At 41.4% G+C, this 21,545-nt stretch overlaps 1 protein-coding gene across 5 annotated transcripts; it reads right to left on the bottom strand.

Annotated features, from left to right (window-relative positions):
* Positions 1-3,017: 3,017 nt before the first annotated feature.
* CHST10 (carbohydrate sulfotransferase 10) lies at positions 3,018-20,632 on the bottom strand. Of its 5 annotated transcripts, none has more exons than XM_086880448.1 (8): positions 18,832-18,961; positions 18,383-18,471; positions 17,710-17,841; positions 15,511-15,645; positions 12,622-12,719; positions 9,755-9,989; positions 7,424-7,529; positions 3,018-5,588 (listed from the first exon to the last, which is right to left on the bottom strand). In XM_086880448.1, exons 4-8 carry the CDS (start codon positions 15,608-15,610, stop codon positions 5,051-5,053), a joined length of 1,077 nt encoding a protein of 358 aa, XP_086736574.1. In that variant the 5' UTR covers positions 15,611-15,645; positions 17,710-17,841; positions 18,383-18,471; positions 18,832-18,961; the 3' UTR covers positions 3,018-5,050. The 5 variants fall into 5 exon arrangements, with proteins under 5 accessions (XP_086736574.1, XP_086736573.1, XP_086736571.1 ...); XM_086880447.1 differs by lacking the exon at positions 18,832-18,961 and adding exons at positions 17,066-17,247; positions 17,348-17,591 and having other exon boundaries at positions 17,710-18,450; XM_086880445.1 differs by lacking the exons at positions 17,710-17,841; positions 18,383-18,471; positions 18,832-18,961 and adding exons at positions 17,036-17,247; positions 20,489-20,518.
* Positions 20,633-21,545: the final 913 nt, after the last annotated feature.

The raw sequence follows: 21,545 nt of genomic DNA, 5'->3' as shown, positions 1-21,545 counted from the left end.
ACTTTTCAGAGCACGTACAGATGCCCTATGATCGCGGTTTACCCTCCCACTCACAGATTTGCTTTGGTCCTGCAAACTGCTCAGAAATTATTGGTACACATCCAGGGCAGTTGGCATGTTTCTGGCAGTTAAGAGTGAGCACTGCATTTCCAGGGGTGCAGCCTTCAGGATTATTTTTTCATTATTTCCTTCCCACTTGCTTTTTTTTTTATTATTTCCTCCTTTCTGTGATTTCAAACAGATACCCAACAGTAGATGTTTCAAACTTTCAGCCTGTCATGTGCATGCTGTCCCATCAGCATCTGCTCCTCTGGCATGCACATACATGCTACAGGGAGCATGCTTGCTCCCCTGACACCTCCCAGGAAGCTTCAGCAACTCTCCTTCAACAGGTTCAGCATCTCTGGGAGCCTAAGAAAAACTGCCCACAGCTTTTTTCAGCATTGCTCTCCCAGATTTTGCCTTCCTTGGGTTTACCAGTCTGGAATTTTTAACAGCATGGCTCCTTTTTGTGACTCAAAGCAAACACATATCTTTGTTCCCTTTCACTCCTGCCTGGACTTAAAGGGAAAATGATGATTTTACAGCAGGAAGCCCCAAACAGCACCATTTTCATGCTTACACCAGCCAGTTGCCACCAGCTGCATGGCTGAAGGCTTAATGCTGCTCTCTTCATAAGAGGAATGTCTCCTGCTGCATAGCAAAACAGGCTGCAGGCCTTTCAAAGCTGCTCTGGTGGCGAAGAGATGAGTCACCTCAGGCTACTGCCACACGCAGGAAACCAAGCTGACAGCTCAGCTGCACACAACTGCATTAAAAGCACAAAAATAGAGATTTATACAAGACAGCACCAAAGCTGGCTGCACACATCAGTGTGAGCCCGAAGTCACTCCTCCTCCAGGAGGGAGGCACTCTGTTCACCAGCCCAAGCACTGCAGGCTTTGCTGCTAATAGGATCATTTCCTTCTAAAACCTTCCCCACGGCAGCAGCCCAGGAACACGCACAGCTAACTTAGGCTGAAAGGGAATTTTCCACCACCCACAAAGCCTCTTTCTACCTTGCATAAAATCTCAAGCACAGGCCACAAAGAATCCACACCAGCCTCTGCAGATGATATGTAACAAGTAATTTGACGTGATAAATCTCGAGCAACCAACTCCCATGTCAAGTTTCCTTTGCACCCTCACATTTTCAATAAGCACATGCTGACTACACACCTCCTTCCAGGTCCCCTTCATGCTGCTATAACAAAAAATAGGATGGGGTCTTAGCATAAATCACTACAAGGCCATTAAGCAGAAAGATCATTTCCCCTCTCTCTGTCAATTACGAGGTATCAGATACAGGCAGACACACTGACAAGACATCCTTTTTCATCTGAGAACATAAGCTTAAGCACTCCCTATATAATTACTCTTTTTCTCAGCAAACTTTCTGCAGCACAGATAAGATCAAAGGCTGCTTTCCCAGCCAACAAAGTTATTAGCACCTCAAGAAAAAAGTAATGTTGCACAAAAGCCAGAGCTGTCTGATGGCTTTCCTAATCTGAGGATGGAGACACACAGAGCAGCAGGGAGCCTTACTCCCAGTACAAACAGGGCAGCATCTGCGCATGAATCAGAAAACAACATGCTTTTTTTGGGAAGAATACATATTTTCAAGACATTTTCTTTGACAGAACAGTTCCCAAAATAATAAAAAAAAAAATACACATGTATTTTTAACTACAGAAAAACATCTTCATGGCACGCAATCAGAAAGCACAGCAGTGACAATGTACTGTGTGCTGAAGTTAGAAGGAAAGGGGATAGGCATTACCATAAAGTTGTTTCACAAGCAGGTAAATTCTTAATCCATTTTCACAAGACAAACTCTCTTACTCCCAAGATCTCAAAAAACCCAGTCAGCTCAATTTTGTTAGGAATGTGAAGAAAACAGACCCATGGAATCCATTTTAATTTAATTTTTTGCCTTTGTTAGCTAAGAGGCCAAATTTTAAGGAGCACTAAGGAAGGAAGTCCATTAGAAACCAGGAGCTCCATACAAGCAGGTACTGTAAAACTGTTTACTGTCTGTACTTTTGCTAAAGCTGACATACAGCATGGACTCTCTGATGTGCAAGGAGTGTTTTTCCTCCTATTTTCAAGAAAATTGCTTCTTGACCACTACCACTACCTCTTGACTTTCCTTTGCTAAATGTGGTTAAAATGGGCCAAAGAGTTCAAAAGCTGCTAAAGAGAGACAACAGAGACACAAAGTAAGGATATGAATTTGTTTTCTGAAGCTGTAACAATAATAAGAAAGGAGAAAGAATAATCTGGACCAGCAGTTCCAAAAATATGACATAAGTATCATCTGCAGTTTGAAAGTGGTATGCAAATAACATCTGAACAGCCAAATGATGTTTGTGCATGCCACTGAGACTATATTTGTAAAAGCCTTGTGCAGAGTACAATCAAGCTAAAACAAACCACAACCATTTAATTTATCATAACCAGCATGGCAAGAGTCTTTTCCCTAACACAGCACACTCTGACCATCCTGCCTGTACTGCACCAGTTTAAGGAGAGCCCTACCACACTTTGCCAAGGACCATCATGGTATACAAGTTTCCTCAAGAGATGTGCCAAAATTGCACCATTGTTACTTCAGCCATTTAAGGGGAAAAAAACCCCACACTTCTAGAAAGAAAATATAGCTCAGGAACATATAACTGAAAGGAGAAACTTCACATTTGAATTGAAGAAATGGTAACATGCATTCCAGTTCCAGCCTGAAAAGCATGGGAACACAGAGATAGAAGAGGATTATACACCTCTGCTTAGGTCAGCCCATAGTTCTGTTCATAGATGGCTGAGAGAACTCAATACAGAGAAAGCTATCAGAAAAAAATATGAGTACTTAATATTTATGTAGCACTTTCTATCTAGAAATTTTTAAGCAATCAATACGTTAAGTTATTTACCAAGAAAAAGAAAAACATACGTTGGTGTTTTGTGTGATCAGTAGCTTATACTTTCAGAGGAAAACAATTCTACTTTATTAAATTTTAAGGCCCGAATTTACTATACATTATTCACTGTTACATTTTAAATTGGCAGCAAAGTAATCAATCAGGTTATTAGCTCCAAAATGCATTTATCAGAGCATTTTGCTAAGTTTCCATATTAAGAAAACCACAGAAAAACCTGGAGCTGTTAACATCTTTTTATCATTGGTTAAGAACTAACAAGTTAGGGGACTATAATTGTTGTTTAAAAAAAAACAAAACAAACAAACCTGAAGAACATCCTACCTTCCAACTTTACCACCCTGGATTATTCTCTTCCTAACAGTACCCAGTTAATGACTCTCCTTTATTTCAGTTCATCTGCGAGATCTTTCAGAAATCACTTCCAGCTACAACAGGGCTTCCTGTTTGGGGGTAGCAGCACATGTCAGCTTGGCACAGCTTTTCTTTAACCCAAGTGCTAGATGCTTCCTTGTGCTAATACAGAAAGCTATCAAAAACATAGAGTGGCTGGATTTAAAAGCAGATTCCATAGCACTGGCCACCATTAGCATTTCTAGCGAGCAACATTATGTCAACCTGAAAATAAATCTTTTGGGACTATGATTTAAAAAATACAGTTCACATGCCCACTGCAACAGAGCAATTCCTGTATTTCAGATATTTGATCTATCTCTCTCTTTCACGGCCTGTGGGATGAAGTGGCAGCACAATGGTTTTTATTGCTGGTGAACTCAGACAAGAGACTGTTCTTTATAAAACACAATACAAGCACAAGTAAGTATGATGGCTGCATCCACTCAATTCAGTTGTTTTTTTTTAATGCATAAAATGGATACCCAAGTTTAGATAGCATTTAAACTTCGGTAAATAGCCAATTTACTATGTCAATACCATAAATACCAGTCATTTCTGACTTGGGACACCATGGCAGTGAATCACTGGAAAAATCAGGGATTCATCTTGACTCCTTCTCTCCTTTAGCAGTAGGGAGATGAATTTTCAGAGGGGGATAAACTTTCTGTTCTCCAAGATACTAAACTGAGCAAGGCTGGATATAAAAAGGTGGATTGTTAATCCAAGTAAGCAGCTCTTTAATAAAACATCTTGCTTTTGTAACTTCTTTATTAATCTTAACTGTTAGAAGAAAAGACAAGTTAAACTGTGTGAGAGCATCTTGTGATTATTGTATGTGCTCCCACAAATACAACTGATACTTTAAATTAATTTTCCTTAACAGTTTCCTTAGCAGTTTCATATTTCTTCTATGCTCCACTTGCAGCTGGTGTTCTCACATAACTTACATAGCCAGGAGTTAAATAATCTCTTAAAAACCAAAAGTAGAATTATGAGGCTCAATACATCAGTAGTAAATACAGTAAACACTTGACAAAAGTACAGAGACAACTGGGGTGTGGAGCCATTTCATTTTCTTACATCTCTAAAAGCTTCTGTCTAATTAGGTTCATTTTTTGACAAACAAGAATGAGATTAGATCAGGGTTATTGTAGCAGTCACATGACAGTACCTAGATGGTTATATTTGTCAAGCATTTAATTAATTTCTAGTCTTGTACTGGCCTCTCATTTACAAAGCTCATGGGAGACTACAGGACTCTCATGAGCAGGAATCATTATGTTTATCCACATGTCAGGGTTAACCTACAGTGAAATTGCCATCTTTATAAATACTTCACAACATTTCAAAAATGGCATTCTGTCTGGGAGGAGAGGAAGATCATAGCCCATTTGTTCTCCCTCTTTCTTCCTGGAGGGAAGAGGGGAGAAGTCAAATTCTGTATTTTAGATAACAGAGACATAATTCCTAACAGATTGCAATGTCATGTACTGAAAACATGGTCAGGAAACAACAACTATAAGCCCCTACTTGTTCATATGACAAATATTTCACTGGAAAGTGGAGCAACATCAAAAAAAGCTAGAAAACAAATGGTCATTCTCAGCTCTACCAGTGTTGCAGCTGGTATTCACACAGGTTTAAATTAATACATGGGACACTTTCAGATCTTATCCCAGGAGTCAGTTAAGCAAGAAATCAGGCTCACGATAACCAAAGAGTTTAAAATCGCCTTCAAATCGTGCATAGAGGCGTCTTATGTCTCTCTTGCTAATTCCTGAAAAATAGCGCTCTACTTTTGTTCTGTTGTACACTGTTATGCCCGGTGGGATTGTGGGGTATGATACCAAGTGGTCTATGCCAGCTGCTTTCAAGATATACGGAGCATCATCCTCCAGGGTTTCGTGGTGTCCAATCACACTGTATGTGATTTCACAGGGAGCACAAAGTTCCACATATGTTACCCAGTGAATGATGTGGTCACCAAACTGAACATCCAGCCATCGGTGATTAGGGTCCCCCAGGTAGCGCACAAAATCCTCAAACTGCAGCCCTTTGGTCTCTGTGCGATTCTTTCTGTATTTACGAATGATGCCGGGAGCAATTTCATGCCGGTACCAAGGTTCAAAACGAGGATTGTGCACAAACTTGTCTTTAAATGCAGAAATAAGTCTTTCAAATGGATCTCTAACAATAAAAAACTTGAAGTATAAATTCAGTCTAAATAGAGGAAGAAAAAAATTAAAGGATTAAGGAAAGTGTTTAGCATATACTTACAAAATGTACATAAACTCTCACCATAGACACAGCAACGTGAATCTTAGAGCACCTGCATCAATATTATAGGATGAAATACACTTTCTGTCTTCTTACTAGCAGTTTTTACATAGTTTATCCTAGTTTTCAAATTTTATTCACACTGGAGGAGCTTATTTTATCTCAATGCACAACAAACAGGAGACAAAAGACACTGAGAACTTCAAGTTAAAGATATTTGTAATGTCATGTGATCAAGGTCAAAAAGCAAAATACATAAGGACATGGGGAAAAGTGCATTGGTGCAGCAAAATGCATATAAAAGGCTGCATTTTTCACTGGCAGGCAGTTAGATTGCTGCTAAAGCACAAAAAAAAATTTAAGAATGGTATTTCATTTTGATGGTTTGTCATGCTTTCAATAATGGCTGAGAGCACCACTGAAACATGAGACCACAGTTTTCAACAGAATTTCATGTATTACTGTGATACATAATATGTAATATTATGTAGTCAGATTATGTGTATGAGGAATACATTGAAAACAAAGTTTATTTCAATAAATAGCTATGAAAAGAGACTGAGATACCAACCCTCACTGAAATCAGGATGGACAGGATGCGGATGGACTCTTCAGCCTGTACAGCACTTGAATCATATTTCACATACTCCTGACTTATTCCTAGCCTGGCAGGTCTAGATAGAGGTCAGCAAACTAAATCAACAGATCCACACCATCCTGCTTTCCACATCTAAAACTAGTAATTTCAGATCCCAACCAAATCTATGTTACACACCTCCAGCACAGCTTCCATGCTGAGCAGAACGCAGCAACCCAAGCAATAATGGATTCAACTTATCCTAACTAGGGCTCACCACCAGGTGAACAGTCCTTTTCTGCAAGGCTGCTCACAAGGAGGGAGAACAGATCCACATTCTTAAGAAAACAGTGACAATATTTTCCTTTGCACAATATCAACACAATCAAGTGACCCCAATTCTACAGGCACAGCTGTGATAAATGTCCTTGTGCCCTCGCATACAACAAAATACCTTGGGCTGAGCTCTAATGACATGTGACACATGTATAAAGGGCTGGCTTTTCAGAGTGCTGTAATGCACACAAACCCATGCAAGCACACGCTTACAAGTGTCCACTGTCATCCTATGTCCCGTTCTCTCCATGCTGCCACCCCTTACAGGGATTATATATGGCATAGGCTCTAGTAGAGATGAGCAGGCACAGTGAAAAATCTAGCCAAAGTAATGTAGTTCTATGGCAGAGTATTTTTAGGCTCTGAAAATAACCAGAAGCACTTAAACAGGAAGATAAAGTGGCTCAGCTAAATGGAAAATATTCTGGGGCTAAGAAGGACTAACAATTTAAACCTAACCAGTTCAATCCCAGTATGTCTGCTGCAATGACAATCTTACCTGTAGGCAGTACGGTTTTATAATACAAGACATCAGGATGGGCTGCCCAATTAAACCTTCAGTTCTGAAGGTCAGCTATCTAACAACTAGGTATGCACTGAATTAATTAGTGCATTAATATGCACTTATATCCCAGGGAGCTGGTTAGCTCACCTAACTATATCACAAATTACACTGGTGTTCTCCTTCAAAGCCAGTAGGAAGGCAGACACAGCGACATCTGTGAGGATAACAGAATAGTGCCATGATACAAGTGGTGGAGCAGAAATCCTGTTACCCTCAGTTTCAGATTCAGACTTCAGCTGTACCCTTGATTGCTCATAACCCCACTGACCTCAAACCCCTCCCACACTCACTGGCACTTACCGTTTCTTAATTTCAGAGTCACTGAAAGAGGACAAGCGTGGAAGGCCATTCTTTTCATGATCATGTACAATGTTTTCTGGGATGTCTTCTATGGAAGAAAATGCTCCTAGACAAATCAAAATGAGAGAGCAATGATTCATTCAAGGGAAAAAACAGTGAGTATGAGTAGGCATGTATGCCTTTGGCTGACAGTTTTATGTCTTTCTCTTTTCTTTATTTTTACCATTTAAAGTTACTATGTTTAAAACTGTTAAATTCTGATTGCAAAGCTGAAAACTGTTAAAATTCTTTAGGATATGTGACATCAAGGTCCAAGACCAAATGGCCCCAAAATTCTCAGAACAGCATATTATGCAAATTTCATCAGTAATTATGTCTAAGCTTGTAACTCCTCACATGTCAGTGTCCCCATTCTCTTTCCCTCTGCCTGCACAAACACATATAAATGGAGGAAGACTTTAAGGATTAATGCAGAAGAAGGAACCAGCTTTTTGGCTGAGCTTCAGCCAACAAAAATAAATGCGATGAGCTGCTTCAGAAACTGCTTCAGTGCAAAAGTACTTTGCTTTAAGGATCCATAAAGTTTTGGTTTTACCAAGTATGCTGTGCTGAAACAAAAATTCCAATCATAGAATACTCCACAGATTAAAAGGCACTAAAATTAACAACAGAAGTCTCCACACATTCATTTCTGCAAGCACATGAGCTGACAAGAAAAATAACGCCACTTAACTCTGCTGCATTCATTTTAGTATCCTGATCCTGAAAAGTTTTATGACCTTGAGAAACATCTCATGTGGCCCCTTGGGCTTCAGGCATAAACCTTCACACAACAGCATCATTTCAGAATATCAACCTGCAACAAGCACAGGGTGCTACAAAACAAACCAATTAAGTGAAAGCCTCTACAACCTTCTTGTTTCCAGAACTGAATTCTTGAATAATACACACCATTCACTTGTTCAGTTTTCCAATTTTTTTTTTTTTTCCTGGAGGGGGCAGGGGTGAGGGGTGGGGTCTGCGTTTGTATTTTATCAGTTTCAGGTTTTCAGTTGTATTTTTTGGTGCCATAGGTGAATTGCATGTGGACAACAGATGTCAGATTAGACAGCCTCAGAAACTGACACCTTGCGTTCATTCAGAGAACATATTCAGTAGAAGCAGTAGCAGGGTTAGCTCCCTCACAGTGCTACAGCTGCATTTCCCCATCCTGAACCTCCAAATACCACTTAGATATTTGGACATAAATAATTCCCCCTCAAGTATCAGCCCTGCCTTCTGAGACTACCCAAAGAGGAGAAAGTTAGGTCAACCACAGCAGTAGCCTTCACCAGCGGTCGAAGTGCCAGTGCACTGGCAGCTTAAGGCAAAAGAGACCGGTGTTTATGTGGAAGCAATTTTCTGTCATTATCCAACATGACAGAACTAGGAAACTCAAGGTGAAAAGTTCCCTGCTGTTAAGACGTGAGTTATCCTCCACTCAGCATAGCAAATACATCCCTGTCCATCCTGAGGCATTCTTTGTATGTTATCTCTCAAATGCTGGTAAGAGCAGGTATTTCAATGCCCTCATATAGTTCCATATTTAGTACTTTGAGTGTGGCTTTCATAGGTATTAAGAAACATGCACACACATATGGGCATATCTCTGCTAGACTTTTAGTTCACATTCACAGATCAAGGATGAAATTAACATTGAAGTTTTTAATGTTAGCAAGCAAGGAGTCTTGCTAGAAAAGTTTGCTGAGGGACACAGTTCATTAGCTAATTTTTCAAACACACTAGTCCCTCTATTCCTTCTTTCACCATCTTATCTAACATACCTTTGGCGACCAAATTATTGTGTTAAGCACCTCAGAATCTTCATAACTCTTTAGATGATAGAACACACACAAGATTTCAGCAATACAGACCAACAGCAACTGCCAAGTTTTAACTGGCTTCCTTCATGGCTAAAATCTCTACTTACAAGTCACTGGCCTTTAGCCAGAAATTTCATATTATTGTTACTTACCTCATCATATACTTTCAAATTCTATAAATTAGTGCACCCCTTCAAAGAAAAGAAACCAACATACCACATGCATATGGCTACTCTGTCATGACTCAAATAACATTTAAGCCAAGTAATAGCAATACTTATTTTTACATAAAGAACAGATCTCATTTTAAGAGATGTTTTGAAAGGACTAGAAACAACTGTGATAAATGAAAAATTGAAATTAAGTACCAGTGTACAGAAATGCAGAAAGAATCCATTTTAGTTGCCCCAGTTAGAGCAATTCCGTTTCCTCCTCAAAGAAACCCACACACCCACAGAAAAGTAGATACCATTTAAAACGATCAAGACTTTTTTCCACTGAGTGTTGCCCACTTTTGGCGTCTGACAAAACAGGATCTTGTGCTTGTCACACACAAATATTCGGTCCAAGACGAATTTGGAAACTGCGGTATGAGAGAGATCTCTCAATGCAGTGTCTCTGCAGACATTCCTGAGAAGCTCAAGTCTTTCCATATGAACCAGGGGTTGGTGGATCAGATTTCCTGAAAAAGCTTTTCCAGTTGGCTTTAGGAAATGCAGAAAAGAAAGAAAAAACAAAAGTTAAAGACTTAATTTTTCAGATCAAATTCTAAACTATAAAAGTCCCCAAACTATGCACCCTAATGGCTCCCAGATACATGATTAAAACATTGCTACCTACATATTAACTAAAGGAGTAGCCTACTCTTAAGACATTACATGGTAGCATACAGTAGTAAAAGCTTTTCCATACAACAATTTAAGTCTCCTGCACAGCTGATGGGTCTTATCTGTGTGGATAAAACATGCCTTGATCAAATACTGGAACTCTCACGGAGTTTCAACAACCTCTAAGAAAGCTTCTGAGAGGTTAGGACAAGAGTTTCAACATAAATTATGCTTTAAGCTCTGAGAAGATGGGGCTGACCCATGGTATGATTCTTGGGAACATCCTGTGCAGTCTGAAGTTGGACTCAATGATCCTTGTCGGTCCCTTCCAACTCAGAATATTTTGTGACTCATCTGACTGGGAAAAAAATTATTATGAAAGTTCTGTGATGTTGTGCTGTTTTCTAGCACCTGTAGGCATCCATTTATCCAAGCTGAAATAAAATCAGGTGAATAAAAATGTGAACAATGAGCATCAGTGTAACAAATAAAAGTAGCAGCAGGATACCTCTCCCCAAAAATGGATGAGCTGCTTCACATGTCTCATTTTTCTGACACTAAGACAGGAACCACAACCACCTCTTGCCTCACAACTAGTGGAGTGAGAGGAAAAATTAACTTCTCTAATTAGGAGGTGATGGGAAAGTTTAAACTTCAACTGACAAATTTCCACCTTTTCATTAACTGAATGGCATTCCCCAATATCAATACAGAGTACAGTATGAACTGATTAACACCAACCCTGCCAAGGACTTGGGGATACTGATGAGTGAAAAATTTGGTATGTGCTGGCAGTGTGTACTTGCAGCCCACAAAGCCAACTGCACCCTGGACTGCATAAAAAAAGCACTGTGGCCAGCAGATCAAAGGAGGTGGTTCTCCCCCTGTACTCTGCTCTACTGCCACCTGGAGTGCTGCCTGCAGCCCTGGAGACCCAGCACAGGAAAGACATAGACCTGTTAATGGAAGGTCCAGAGGAGGCTATGAAGATGGTCCAAGATGGAGCACCTCCTAAGGAGACAGCTGTGGCTCTTCAGCCCAGAGAAGAAAAGGCTCCAGGAAAACCTCACTGCAGTTTTTCATTTTTCCCAAGGGGTTTGTAAGAAAGACAGACTTCTTACCAGGGCCTGAAGTGACAAGGCATGGGGAATGGTTTTCAACAAAAAAAATAGGTTTAGACATTAGGAAGGAATTTTTTCCTATGAGGGTCAGGCACTGGAATAGGTTACCCAGAGCAGCTAGGGATGGCCCACCCCAGAAATGTTCAAGGCCGGGTTGGATGGGGCTCTGAGCAACCTGGCCTAATGAAAGCCCTGTCCATGGCAGGGCTTGGAACTAGATGATCTTCAAAGACCCCTTCCAACTCAAACCATTCTGTGATTCTATGATTTTAGGTATAGTGTCCAAGTTACAGATGAAAAAAAGGAATTATTTTATTTTTTGTCCCAACCTTCCATAAGGGAAAAAAATTCTACTTTTTCTCTTTGTCACTCCTCTCCAATACCCCCTGCTCAGAATGTAATCTGAACAGACTGTCAGATTATTTTATCTGTCCGAACAATTCTTACTGCATGCAACCAATATTAATGTTGTTATCCTACATTTCACATTGTCAGAAAGTCAAGAGGGAATTATTTTAGATCAGAAAACTTATTATCCTCTTCCATACTAGTAAAGAAAGCTATTAAAACTCACTATACATATCTGCCAGCCTTCCACTGAACAAAGTGCTTTTCCCAAGCATTTTGAAGGTAACTTAAATTTCATGTTTTTGAAAAATGAAAACAAAAGGAGTCATGGTTATACAGTTAACCTACCTTCCATGCTGCATCACAAGAACACTTTAAACATCAGATGACTTATGTACAAATGCAATATTTTTTTTTATTTAGCCCACTCTGCAACTGGTCTACAATTTACATTTGTACAAAAGGATTTTCAGTGTTTCATTGTCAATTTGCTGAAAGCACAGAACCATGCATCTGAAAGATCAACGGGTATTGACTACTATTGTGTTCATGTTCTACTTTGGAAAAATGCTGAAATGTGAAACACAAAGAGCACAAAACATGAAAAAGAAATTGACACTGATAAAAACAAACAGAGAGATTGGGCAGAAATCTAAGAGAATAGAGAAGACACAGGCTTGCCCTCAACAACAACAAACCTGATTGCTATGGCAAGACAGAACACAAAGTAATCCAAAAGTGGGCCATTATATTAAAAAGGCCAACAAAAACGACTGTCCTGACTTGATAAAGGAGTACTGTAACGATTTTCTCCTGGAAATGGAAACACATTAAGTTGAATCATTCAGATGAAACAGCAGGTTACCATAACAAACCAGCTTTGTGAAGTTAAAATGAATTCTGCCGGCTCTATCTAAATAGAACAGTCTGAATAAATAAGTCCTGTCTAGCAATTCATCTTAACAACAGGAAGCCCTTCCTTAATCTCTTATTTTCTTCTACTCTTTAATACACATAACCCTTATCTCAACAGTATGCACCTGGAATTCTTCAGGCCAATGTTTTTCCTCTGGCACATGTACCTCCTCTACTTTTGTCACAGCTGTCAGTATCAATGGCTCTTGCTTGGCACCATAGCCTAAAGAAGGAAGAGAGATAATAGCATTACAGAAGGTGAGGGGAAGGCAACTATTTCTGCCTTACAACTAAAACATGAACTTTACTTGCTGTTTCAAGCTTACAGAACATTAGGATTTGTTTCTACATGGAAAGGTACCAGAGAAGACAAACACAGACTACAAATATTTTCAAGGATGTATTCTGTGGGAATTTTGGATGCAACTTCATTTGAGTTTTATCAAAGAAACATACCCATTATATTTTACTTGGGGGTTTTTTGTTGTTGTTGTTTGCTTTGGTTTTTTCCAAAAAGTGTGCAGAGAGGCACCAAAGTCTTGAATCGAAATACCACAATTGGTAGACAATTTGGTATAACTATGTGGACTTCTGCATAGAAGATTTCTATTTTTCAATGAACTTGCCAAAGCATGTCCAAATAAACTTAGATCAGGTTCTTCTCTCTCCTTATAGTAGTAGAAATGTTTCTTCTTTTGTAGACTATTAAACTTATATGAAGGAAAGTGTCATTATGAACACCCTTTTATTTCTGTGGTGCTCTAAGCACCTATAACCAAAAATAAAGAAAGATCCCCTCTTCCATTTTTACTAGACCGATGGCCTTCTTTAGAGATTTTCTCAACAACAATGAACTCAGCTGATATTCTTGTTCTTTTTTAGTGATCTTAGGGAAGGTAAGTTTGAGACCAAATTAAAGCATGTACAGAAGAACCCTTTTCATCTTTTGCATTTAGTACGGTACAGAAAAACCAAAAAATAAAACAAGGTTTTAGCTTTAGCCTACACAGTGCAGAAAGATCAAAAATAATTTGAAACAGCTTTCCCTAACTACAAAGCAAAAAGACCATGATTTCTCCCTGAACATTTATTTCCATCCATATTAGATTGCTTTTCCCTTCATTTAGATTCTTCTGTGAATAATGTTTTCTCATCTGCATCCACAGGGGCATATTGTTTCATGGTTGAGAAAATGTGTGCACTGCCTATGTCCTTTTCTTAAGGGAGCACTCTACTCTGCCTACACTGGATTTTAACAAAGGGAATGCATGGAAAAGCAAGTTAAAACTGAAAGCAATGTAGGCATTCAAGCATTCAGAAACGGCAATTATTGCTGTGCACAGACTTCATGGTGTTCTTCTGTAAAATACAAGTAATCTGATTCAGTGAAAGAGTGCCTAAATTTTTTTTCACGATCATTGTATAAAAGCATGCCTGTAGATGTTACTAGGAATGATGGACAAAAACCTACTCCTTAAGAAGTCGCTATTGCTCATGCACCCAAGACATCAGTAAAAGGCTTAAACAAAAGAACATTGATTCATTGAGCATCTGCTGGTTTTATTCTATCTGCTAAGAAGATACATCCAAATAAGAAAGATCTCTGACAAGTCATATTTTATTAAGTCTAGAAGAGCTTCTCCAGGATTTGCCATCCTGTTTGGACTTCCTCCAAAATTCTGTTCACATATTCAAAGTATTTCCCTTCGTTAGTTTTATTAAAAACACTCCAACACATACATACACTTACATAGTCACGCCTTTGCAGGACAAGCTTAAGAATTTATGTATCATCTGCTCAGAGAACTATTCAAAAGGAGTGGAAGATTCAGCACAGAAAAAAAAAAACAAAACAAAAAAACTTGGCAAGCCAAGGTAATAAAAAGCAAATAAATGCAGAGGGTATGCTCTAGTAATTATTTTTAAACTACGTTTTAATTCTCCTGACAAATTCCGATGAAAAGAACCACCCAAAGATTACCTGAGGTGGGAAACAAGAGTTGGCATAGAGTGAAATACTGGAAGATAGAACTATGTAACATAAGACTAGCTAGATCTGTAGATGTACCAGGACAGAACATCTGGGTCCAAGGAAAGCTAAGTTAGTCTACAGTTATCCTCTGTAAGACTTCCTGAATAAATCTTCACATAGATGCATACTATTTATAAAGGTACACCTAATATATTTACCCATTATCAAGGTATTGAAAAATATGGCACAAGTGTCAGTGCTTCAAATGCTACGTATTTTTGCATGTCTTAGGAAGATGCAGAAACACAGATCTCTTAAGACCAAAGCTATATCACCACCTTCACCCAAAACTCTCAGTAGGATGGCTTTGTAAGAGTGGCTCCTCAGCAGACACAAAACTAACATGCTGTGTGGTGTCATCAAATGGCTTAAATTCCTCATCATCTTAACAACATCTTGGCCACTTAAGCTAAGCAAAAGCCTATAAGCTGTTTACAAGTCAAACAGCAGGGGATAAAACTGAATGCAAGAAGCAGGACAGAGGTGGCTAGGCAAAGTGCATTGCAAATGAAATAAAACTTTCCACAGGTTTTACATGATGCCTCAGTCACAAGACAAGCAGTGACAAAAAGACAGAAATTAGTATTGTGAAATGAACTCTTCAGTACCTTCTGAGTCTCCTCTGACTTAGAACAGGTAATAGTGCTCTTTTGTTTTTGCACGTAACTTCTACCCCTAGCAGATGACAATACTGGAACTAAATGTATTTGAAAACGCAGACCCCTACCAAGACAGTACTACCAAACATGATCCCTTCTGCTCTTAAGCAACAAAAAATTCTCCCGTGATGTTAGATTTGCAGACTTCTAGAAAGAAAAGGAGCTGGATATCAGCACTGTCACTTCCAGAAATTTAGTTGTTCTGTTCTCAGTCCTACTGAAGAAGTGATAACATGCCAAGAACTAATTTTCATAGAAAAGAGTATTTCTGTGAAGCACTATTCAATTTTCTGTTTCACATCAAACATTAAAGCTAAACTTACCATCGGGGTCTTTAAAAGTCAATGTGATAAACTTGCTAGCAACCATGAACATGAATATCACCCAAAAGCATGCAGCTAGCAGCAGCCACTGGTGGTGCATGTTGTCAGATATGAGCCATATAAAGTTGGCACCTCCTGTTTGAAAGAGAAAAGATTGACACATTAATTATTTTTGTTACAGCTTAGAAAAATACTTTCCATAACCAAAAAGAAAAAGTTTTAATAATACATGTGTCATAAAACATAGGAGTAGATTTCACTTTTTACTTTTTGTCTGTTCAGCCATATTTTTAACCAATGTTAAGGATAAGGCAATGCAATCACTGGCTGTTATCAAACAGAGGCTTCATTCCTTCACCCCCATTTACACATACCCAGCCCTCTGTTTGTGCTGCAAATAGCACTAACGGCTTGTCATAAAATGAGTCTAGCCAGTTAGCAAAAATCCCAATTTTTTAAAAGATTTTGTGTTTTGATTCAGCTTAGCAAGACAACCCATTTAGGAAAGGGAGAATGAAGAAGGCTGTGCTCCCAGTGGCAGACATAACATTAGCACTATGCTTGGTTATCCCAAGTCAATTTATGACATAGAACAAAGATTCTTCCCCTGCCCAGCCTACAGAAATTACAGGCTGGAAGCTACCAAGTTGGAACACTAAGCTTAAGCTGGCCAAATACTTTTCAGTTTCCTTGCAGCAGAGCCTACTACCTGTAGCTGTATCCCTGCAAGTAAGCCTCAAAGACAGAACTTCCTCAGGAGTGCAGGAAGGGCCACCCAAACAACGGAGACTGCAGTTTTAATGTGCAAAGAAAACACTCACAGGAACTGACTGAATACATGCAGTACTATCCTAATTTTTGAAATTGCTATCTTAATAAATTGTTTTCTATGACTATAAGATCAAATATAAGGAAACCAATGATAAAAAAGATTGAAGTTCCCAGCCACTAAGAGAAATGTAAATTTTTAAGCTGTATCTTTAGCTGAATATCCAACTTCTCATGGCAATATACATGGGGGTGGACACCAGGTATCTGTGAAAGCTCCACTGCAAATAAAAAAACTCCACATCTAAAACCTACAAAAATACAGCACTATTGTCCCTACTGTTGCTGAAGAGATAAGACACATGAGGGGCTGAACTCAGGTGCTGAAAAGCATGAATGCTCCCTTTTGAGGTCACATGCAATATAACATCTGAACATTTAACCAAACAGGATCTAATACAAAAATCTCATACAATGACATCCTCACAACAATTCTATAACTAGTAGTAGGATCAAAGTCAGTCCTAAAGCAGGCACATGCAACTTCATTGAGTCACATCTGCACAGTTTGTGACCACAATTTCTATACAGCCATTTAAATCAACTGACAAGGAATACAAGAAATACCCTCATTGCCAGTTATGGTGCAAAAAAAATGTTAGTTAATACTTCTAAGGAAGTGTTTATTAAATTTTTCACTCATATACCAGTATTCCACCTTCTTCATTCCCAAAAAGCTTCAATAACAGAGGTAAACCTGGTTTTGATGTTGTTTCAGCATGTCTACCTGCAACATCACTACTACTGCTACAGGTGCCAATTGCTTTTCCAACAAGCTTTTGCCTTCCAGCAATGCAAATGTTTCCAGGAAGAATTCTCTCCATAGCTGACAGTAGTGGACCATCTTCGGGATATGCTGAAAGTCTGTGCATGTGCAGGCAGTCAAGCAGTTCAGAACAGACTTGGGACCTAAACAATGTATGCAAAATGGGTAAGACGAGGAAAATAACTGAGTATCTCCAGGTAAAGGGGAAAAAATAATAGCCAGGATGGCAGTGTTCAGGCCTACTTTTATCTTCTCAGTGCGGCATTTTTCAGCTTTGCTTCTGGGAGCTCCTTTCTTTCCCCCTCTTCTTTCATGAGTTTGTTTTTAAGTACTTCCAAAAACACCATAACTTGGTATCAACTGTATTTTGGACAGTTACAGATGCTGTGACCTCCATTAAGACAGTGTTTGTCATCTCCTGTTTTTTGCTGCAATTCCCTGTCTGACAACTGATCGCACAACATCCAAAAAGTTTATTCTTCGTGATCTGGAAAACCATTGACCAGGAAAGGCAAATATCACAGGAATTCCATCAGACTGGCCTCTTTTCAGCTAAGTAGTTCAAAAGTTATTCCCATCCTACCACTGCACTAGTGTAAACCTACCCTAGGACTCATGCTGAAAACCACCAGGTCTCAAAGGTCCTCATTTTTCAGTCTGCCATGAAATGCACCATCTTCCACTTAGGCGCTGAGATTTGTTACCTTTACTCTCAGACATCACATTCATTTCCAGCTCTCACAGAAGACAAAAATTAAGATCAGATATTAAGACACAGAACTGTAGCAATGACATTTTTTACTTTTTAGGTAGCTCTGCTAAAACCATGAGAACCATTCAACATTCGAGACACTGAATGCAGCAGACTGACAGAAGCTTGCAGAGAATGCTCTGCAGGAGGAAAATCTTTAACCATCAGCTATGGGCTTTTCAGAGGTATAATGAAAAGTCTGGGCCAAACCTCTCTGCCCAACTAAGTCTATTTGTTCTACATAAAGCAGGGTAGAAATGGCCTCCAACATTCATAGCATCCCTGCTAGTCAGCCCACTTCTATAACAGTGATGGACGTACAGCGTTCAGTAAGGATTATTGATCTATATCCCCTTATGTAATTTATGTATTGGATTTCAAAGAAATTGTGTTAAATCACATGGGAAATGCAGTTCCTGTGTGCTCTGACCTGAAATGCAGTTAGTGGAGAGATCTGCTGCCAGGTCCTGTGCTGTAGGGACAGGAGAGCATTTCAGCCAGTCACCTACAAGCAGTACAATTCTCACCTTAAGGACAGGGTTTAGAGAGCAGTAAGGGGTCAGAACTGCAGCCACAACTGTAAGAACCACCACTTTTACCCTTCAAGACCTGGAAGCTGAGAGGAAAACATTAAGCAGTCTACTCTTTTTTTTTTTTTTTTTTTTAATGTGCACAGGAAACCTGCAACCATACTCATGAATGTAAGAATCTTGTCAGAGGTTCTGTCATAATGTAATTATGATGTTACTACACTGTTACTCATTCTAGCATCCTAAAGTACATCTGTATCAGGAGCTCATCACTGATCTCAAGAAGCAGAACTATTCAAAATTACAGACAGGAGTACCTCAACCATTATGCTCACTTAAATGCAATGATCAGTACTTTTTAAAAAAAATAATGTGCTTATGTTGTTTCTCTTAATATTTTTATTGTTCTCACATAGGGCAATTGCATTTCCTATTTTATCTCTAACCTTGTTGCATTTCTGTTGCCTCTTCTGCACTTATTTTCTAGTAAATACATATACTAGCTTCTGTTTCTTCTCTTTAAAAGGCTCCTTTAGCTTCCACAACAATCTTCTGGTTGTCTAAAACACAATTTTTCTTTACAAGTAGACAAAATCAAGAAAAATGTTGAAGGTTTAGTCCATTTTCTCACAATGAAATACACAGCTTTCTGGTTACTTTCTCCTTCTTACTGCAATTCTACACTTTAGGAGCACAAGGTCTCACAACTCCTGTCCCCACCCATTCCTCTGTCCTTCCCTCTCAGGACTACTACAAACTGTCACATAACCTCTAGGTTAGCCAGATTAAGGGTTTTGCATGAGAAAAAATGGGATCACCAATCACACACACCAACACAAACGTGAACCAAAGATCAAGACACAGAGTTGCAGGCTTGACTGGTGGCCCACAAGTAACCTGCTACCTCGAATAAACATTCTTTGCACAAGACTGATGTCTTCAAGTGAATGACGGGACAAAGTATGAAGTATGTAAGCACCATTAAAACTCAGTGCACAGTCTCTGCTCTGCAGCTTATGTTGCTTGCACAGGAGCTCCTTGGCAGGACAGTCCCTGCACACATTGTCAATGGCAGTGACACACCAGGAGGCTCAAACTCCCGACTGCTTGCTCATCAGCACAGGATGGCTGACATCACTGGAAATGGAACTGGTAAGGAAGGCCAAGCGAAAGCTAACTAATTCATTTTCATCAATGTTTATTTGCTGCAATTATCTTACAGGTAGGAAAATCTGGCCAATTTGTTATATTTGAAATTTCAGACTAATATGTATCACAGACTCTCCTTTGCAAGTTGTGTGGTGCTACTAAACGTTGTAACATAGATCCGGTAACAGGCCGGTTCCTCCCCAAGGCTCTCCTCCCGAGGGCACCAAGTGACAGGCCCGTGTGTCGGCTTTCCCAGCTCCTGCTGGGGCCCGAAGCGCTTCCCGAGCGCGCAGTTCACCTGTCAGCGGGATGTGAACCAAGGACCAGGGCAGCAGCAATGCCGGCCGCAGCTCCGTGACCGCCTCGGCCCGGGACAACAGCAATGCCGGCCACAGCTCCGTGACCGCCTCGGCCCGGGACAGCAGCAATGCCGGCCGCAGCTCCGTGACCGCCTCGGCCCGGGACAGGCCCGGCGTGCGCCCATCCCGCGGCCCCGGGCTGAGGCCGGGACGCTGCCTCCCCTCCCTGCCCTGTCTGACAGACACCAGCTCCCACTCCAGCGGGCACCCCGCGCTCTTCACAGCTGGGAACGGCAGCGACTCCTCTCTCCCCTGTGGCCAGGCTTCATGGGTGCTCCATGCATTCCGTAAGACCAGAGCGGTCCCCGCCAAGAGGAGGGGACAGGGCCGTGCTCTGACCGGCAGAGGACGAGCCGAGGCAATGCTCAGCCCCAGTCTCAGCCCGGCTCCGGGCGCAACAGACATAAACTTTTCCCGTTCTGGAGGAGCAGGACGAAGCTGGGCGGGCTTCCCCTCACTCGGCAGAGACGCACAACACACGCCCGCAGCGCCCGCTGGCTTCCCCGCCGGACCCGGGGTGCCGGGGGAGCCTCTTTTCGGGGCTGGCGGCCGCCAGGCCTCCCCCGTGGCCCTGCCCGGCCCCTCCCCGGCTTACCGGGCCTCCAGCGCCGTTGCCCGCAGCCCCGGCCCGCGGCGGCGGGGTCCCGCCTCACTCGGCGGCACGGCCGGCCCGCTCGGGCGGCCCCGGCTGCCGGCGCATCCCCCCGCCCGGCTGCGGGCGGCGGCGGCGCCTCCCCGGCCCCGCTCAGCCCCTGCCGCCGCCGCCGCCCGGCACGGCCGCCGCCGCCGCCTCCATTTCCTCCCGGGGTCGCGGGCAGGCCCCAGCCCTGCCGCCGGGAAGGGGAGGAAGGTGAAGGCCGCCGCGGGGACGGCCCGGATCGGCTGCGAGAAGACGCAGCGCCGCACCCGGCCGCCCGAAGGCGGGAGGAAGGGAGGGCGGGCTGGGGAGCTCTGCCCTTCCCTCTCCGCCCCGCCTCTTCCCTCTTTCTCCTCGAGCGTGGTGCTCCAGCTGGACTCGTGTGTACGCGCTTGTACGCCTGTGTTTGGGGTGTTACGTTTGGGTTTTTTAACTGTTAAAATATCGTAGGTCACTAACGCTCATGTTTAAAAAAAAAATATATGTATCTGGAAATCACAGAATCATTTATATTGGAAAAGACCTCTAGGATCCTTGAGGCCAACCGTTCCCCCAGCCAAGACCACCACTAAACCGTGTCCCCGAGGCTCACATCCATATGGTTTTTGAATGCTTCAGAAAGGTGATTCCACCGTTGTCCTGGGCAGCCTGTGCCAATGTTTGACAACCTTTCCATGAAGAAATTTTCCCAAAAACCTCACCTACATCTCCTTTGGTGCAACTTGAGGCTGTTTCCTCTGTTCCCATCACTTGCTACGTGGGACATGAAATCAGTCCTCGCTGGCTACAACATCCTGTTCGGGAGTTGAAAAGATCAATAGGGTCCCTTTCCATGAGACTCTTCTTCCCTCGTGTTTCTCCAAACACCTGTTACTATTTCTTCCATTTTCCGAAGCCCACCGTCAGGCAGGAATGTTGCCCTTGGTCAGGCAGGAATGAAACAATACACCTAAAAGCAGCTGGCAGAGCCAGGCGTTCCGCAACCCCTCACCCTGGCCTGGCCCACACAGGGTGG

The sequence above is a fragment of the Cyanistes caeruleus genome, chromosome 3 (genome assembly GCF_971803275.1).
Source record: "Cyanistes caeruleus chromosome 3, bCyaCae1.hap1.1, whole genome shotgun sequence".
In the NCBI taxonomy this organism is placed as follows: domain Eukaryota; kingdom Metazoa; phylum Chordata; class Aves; order Passeriformes; family Paridae; genus Cyanistes; species Cyanistes caeruleus.
Note: the sequence above shows the minus strand (reverse complement) of the source record. Positions and strands in the feature narration are given on the sequence as shown.

Bases quoted from the DNA above. Each gene is read 5' to 3' on its own strand.
- CHST10 (XM_086880445.1), bottom strand. From the start codon at position 17,210: ATGCACAGACTTTCAGCATATCCCGAAGATGGTCCACTACTGTCAGCT. The intron at 15,646-17,035 runs GTTTACCTCTGT...TCTTTCAAACAG, and splicing joins TGAAACAACATCAAAACCAG to GAGGTGCCAACTTTATATGG. The intron at 5,589-7,423 runs GTAAGTGCCAGT...TCCTCTATTTAG, and splicing joins GACTCTGAAATTAAGAAACG to ACTGAATTTATACTTCAAGT.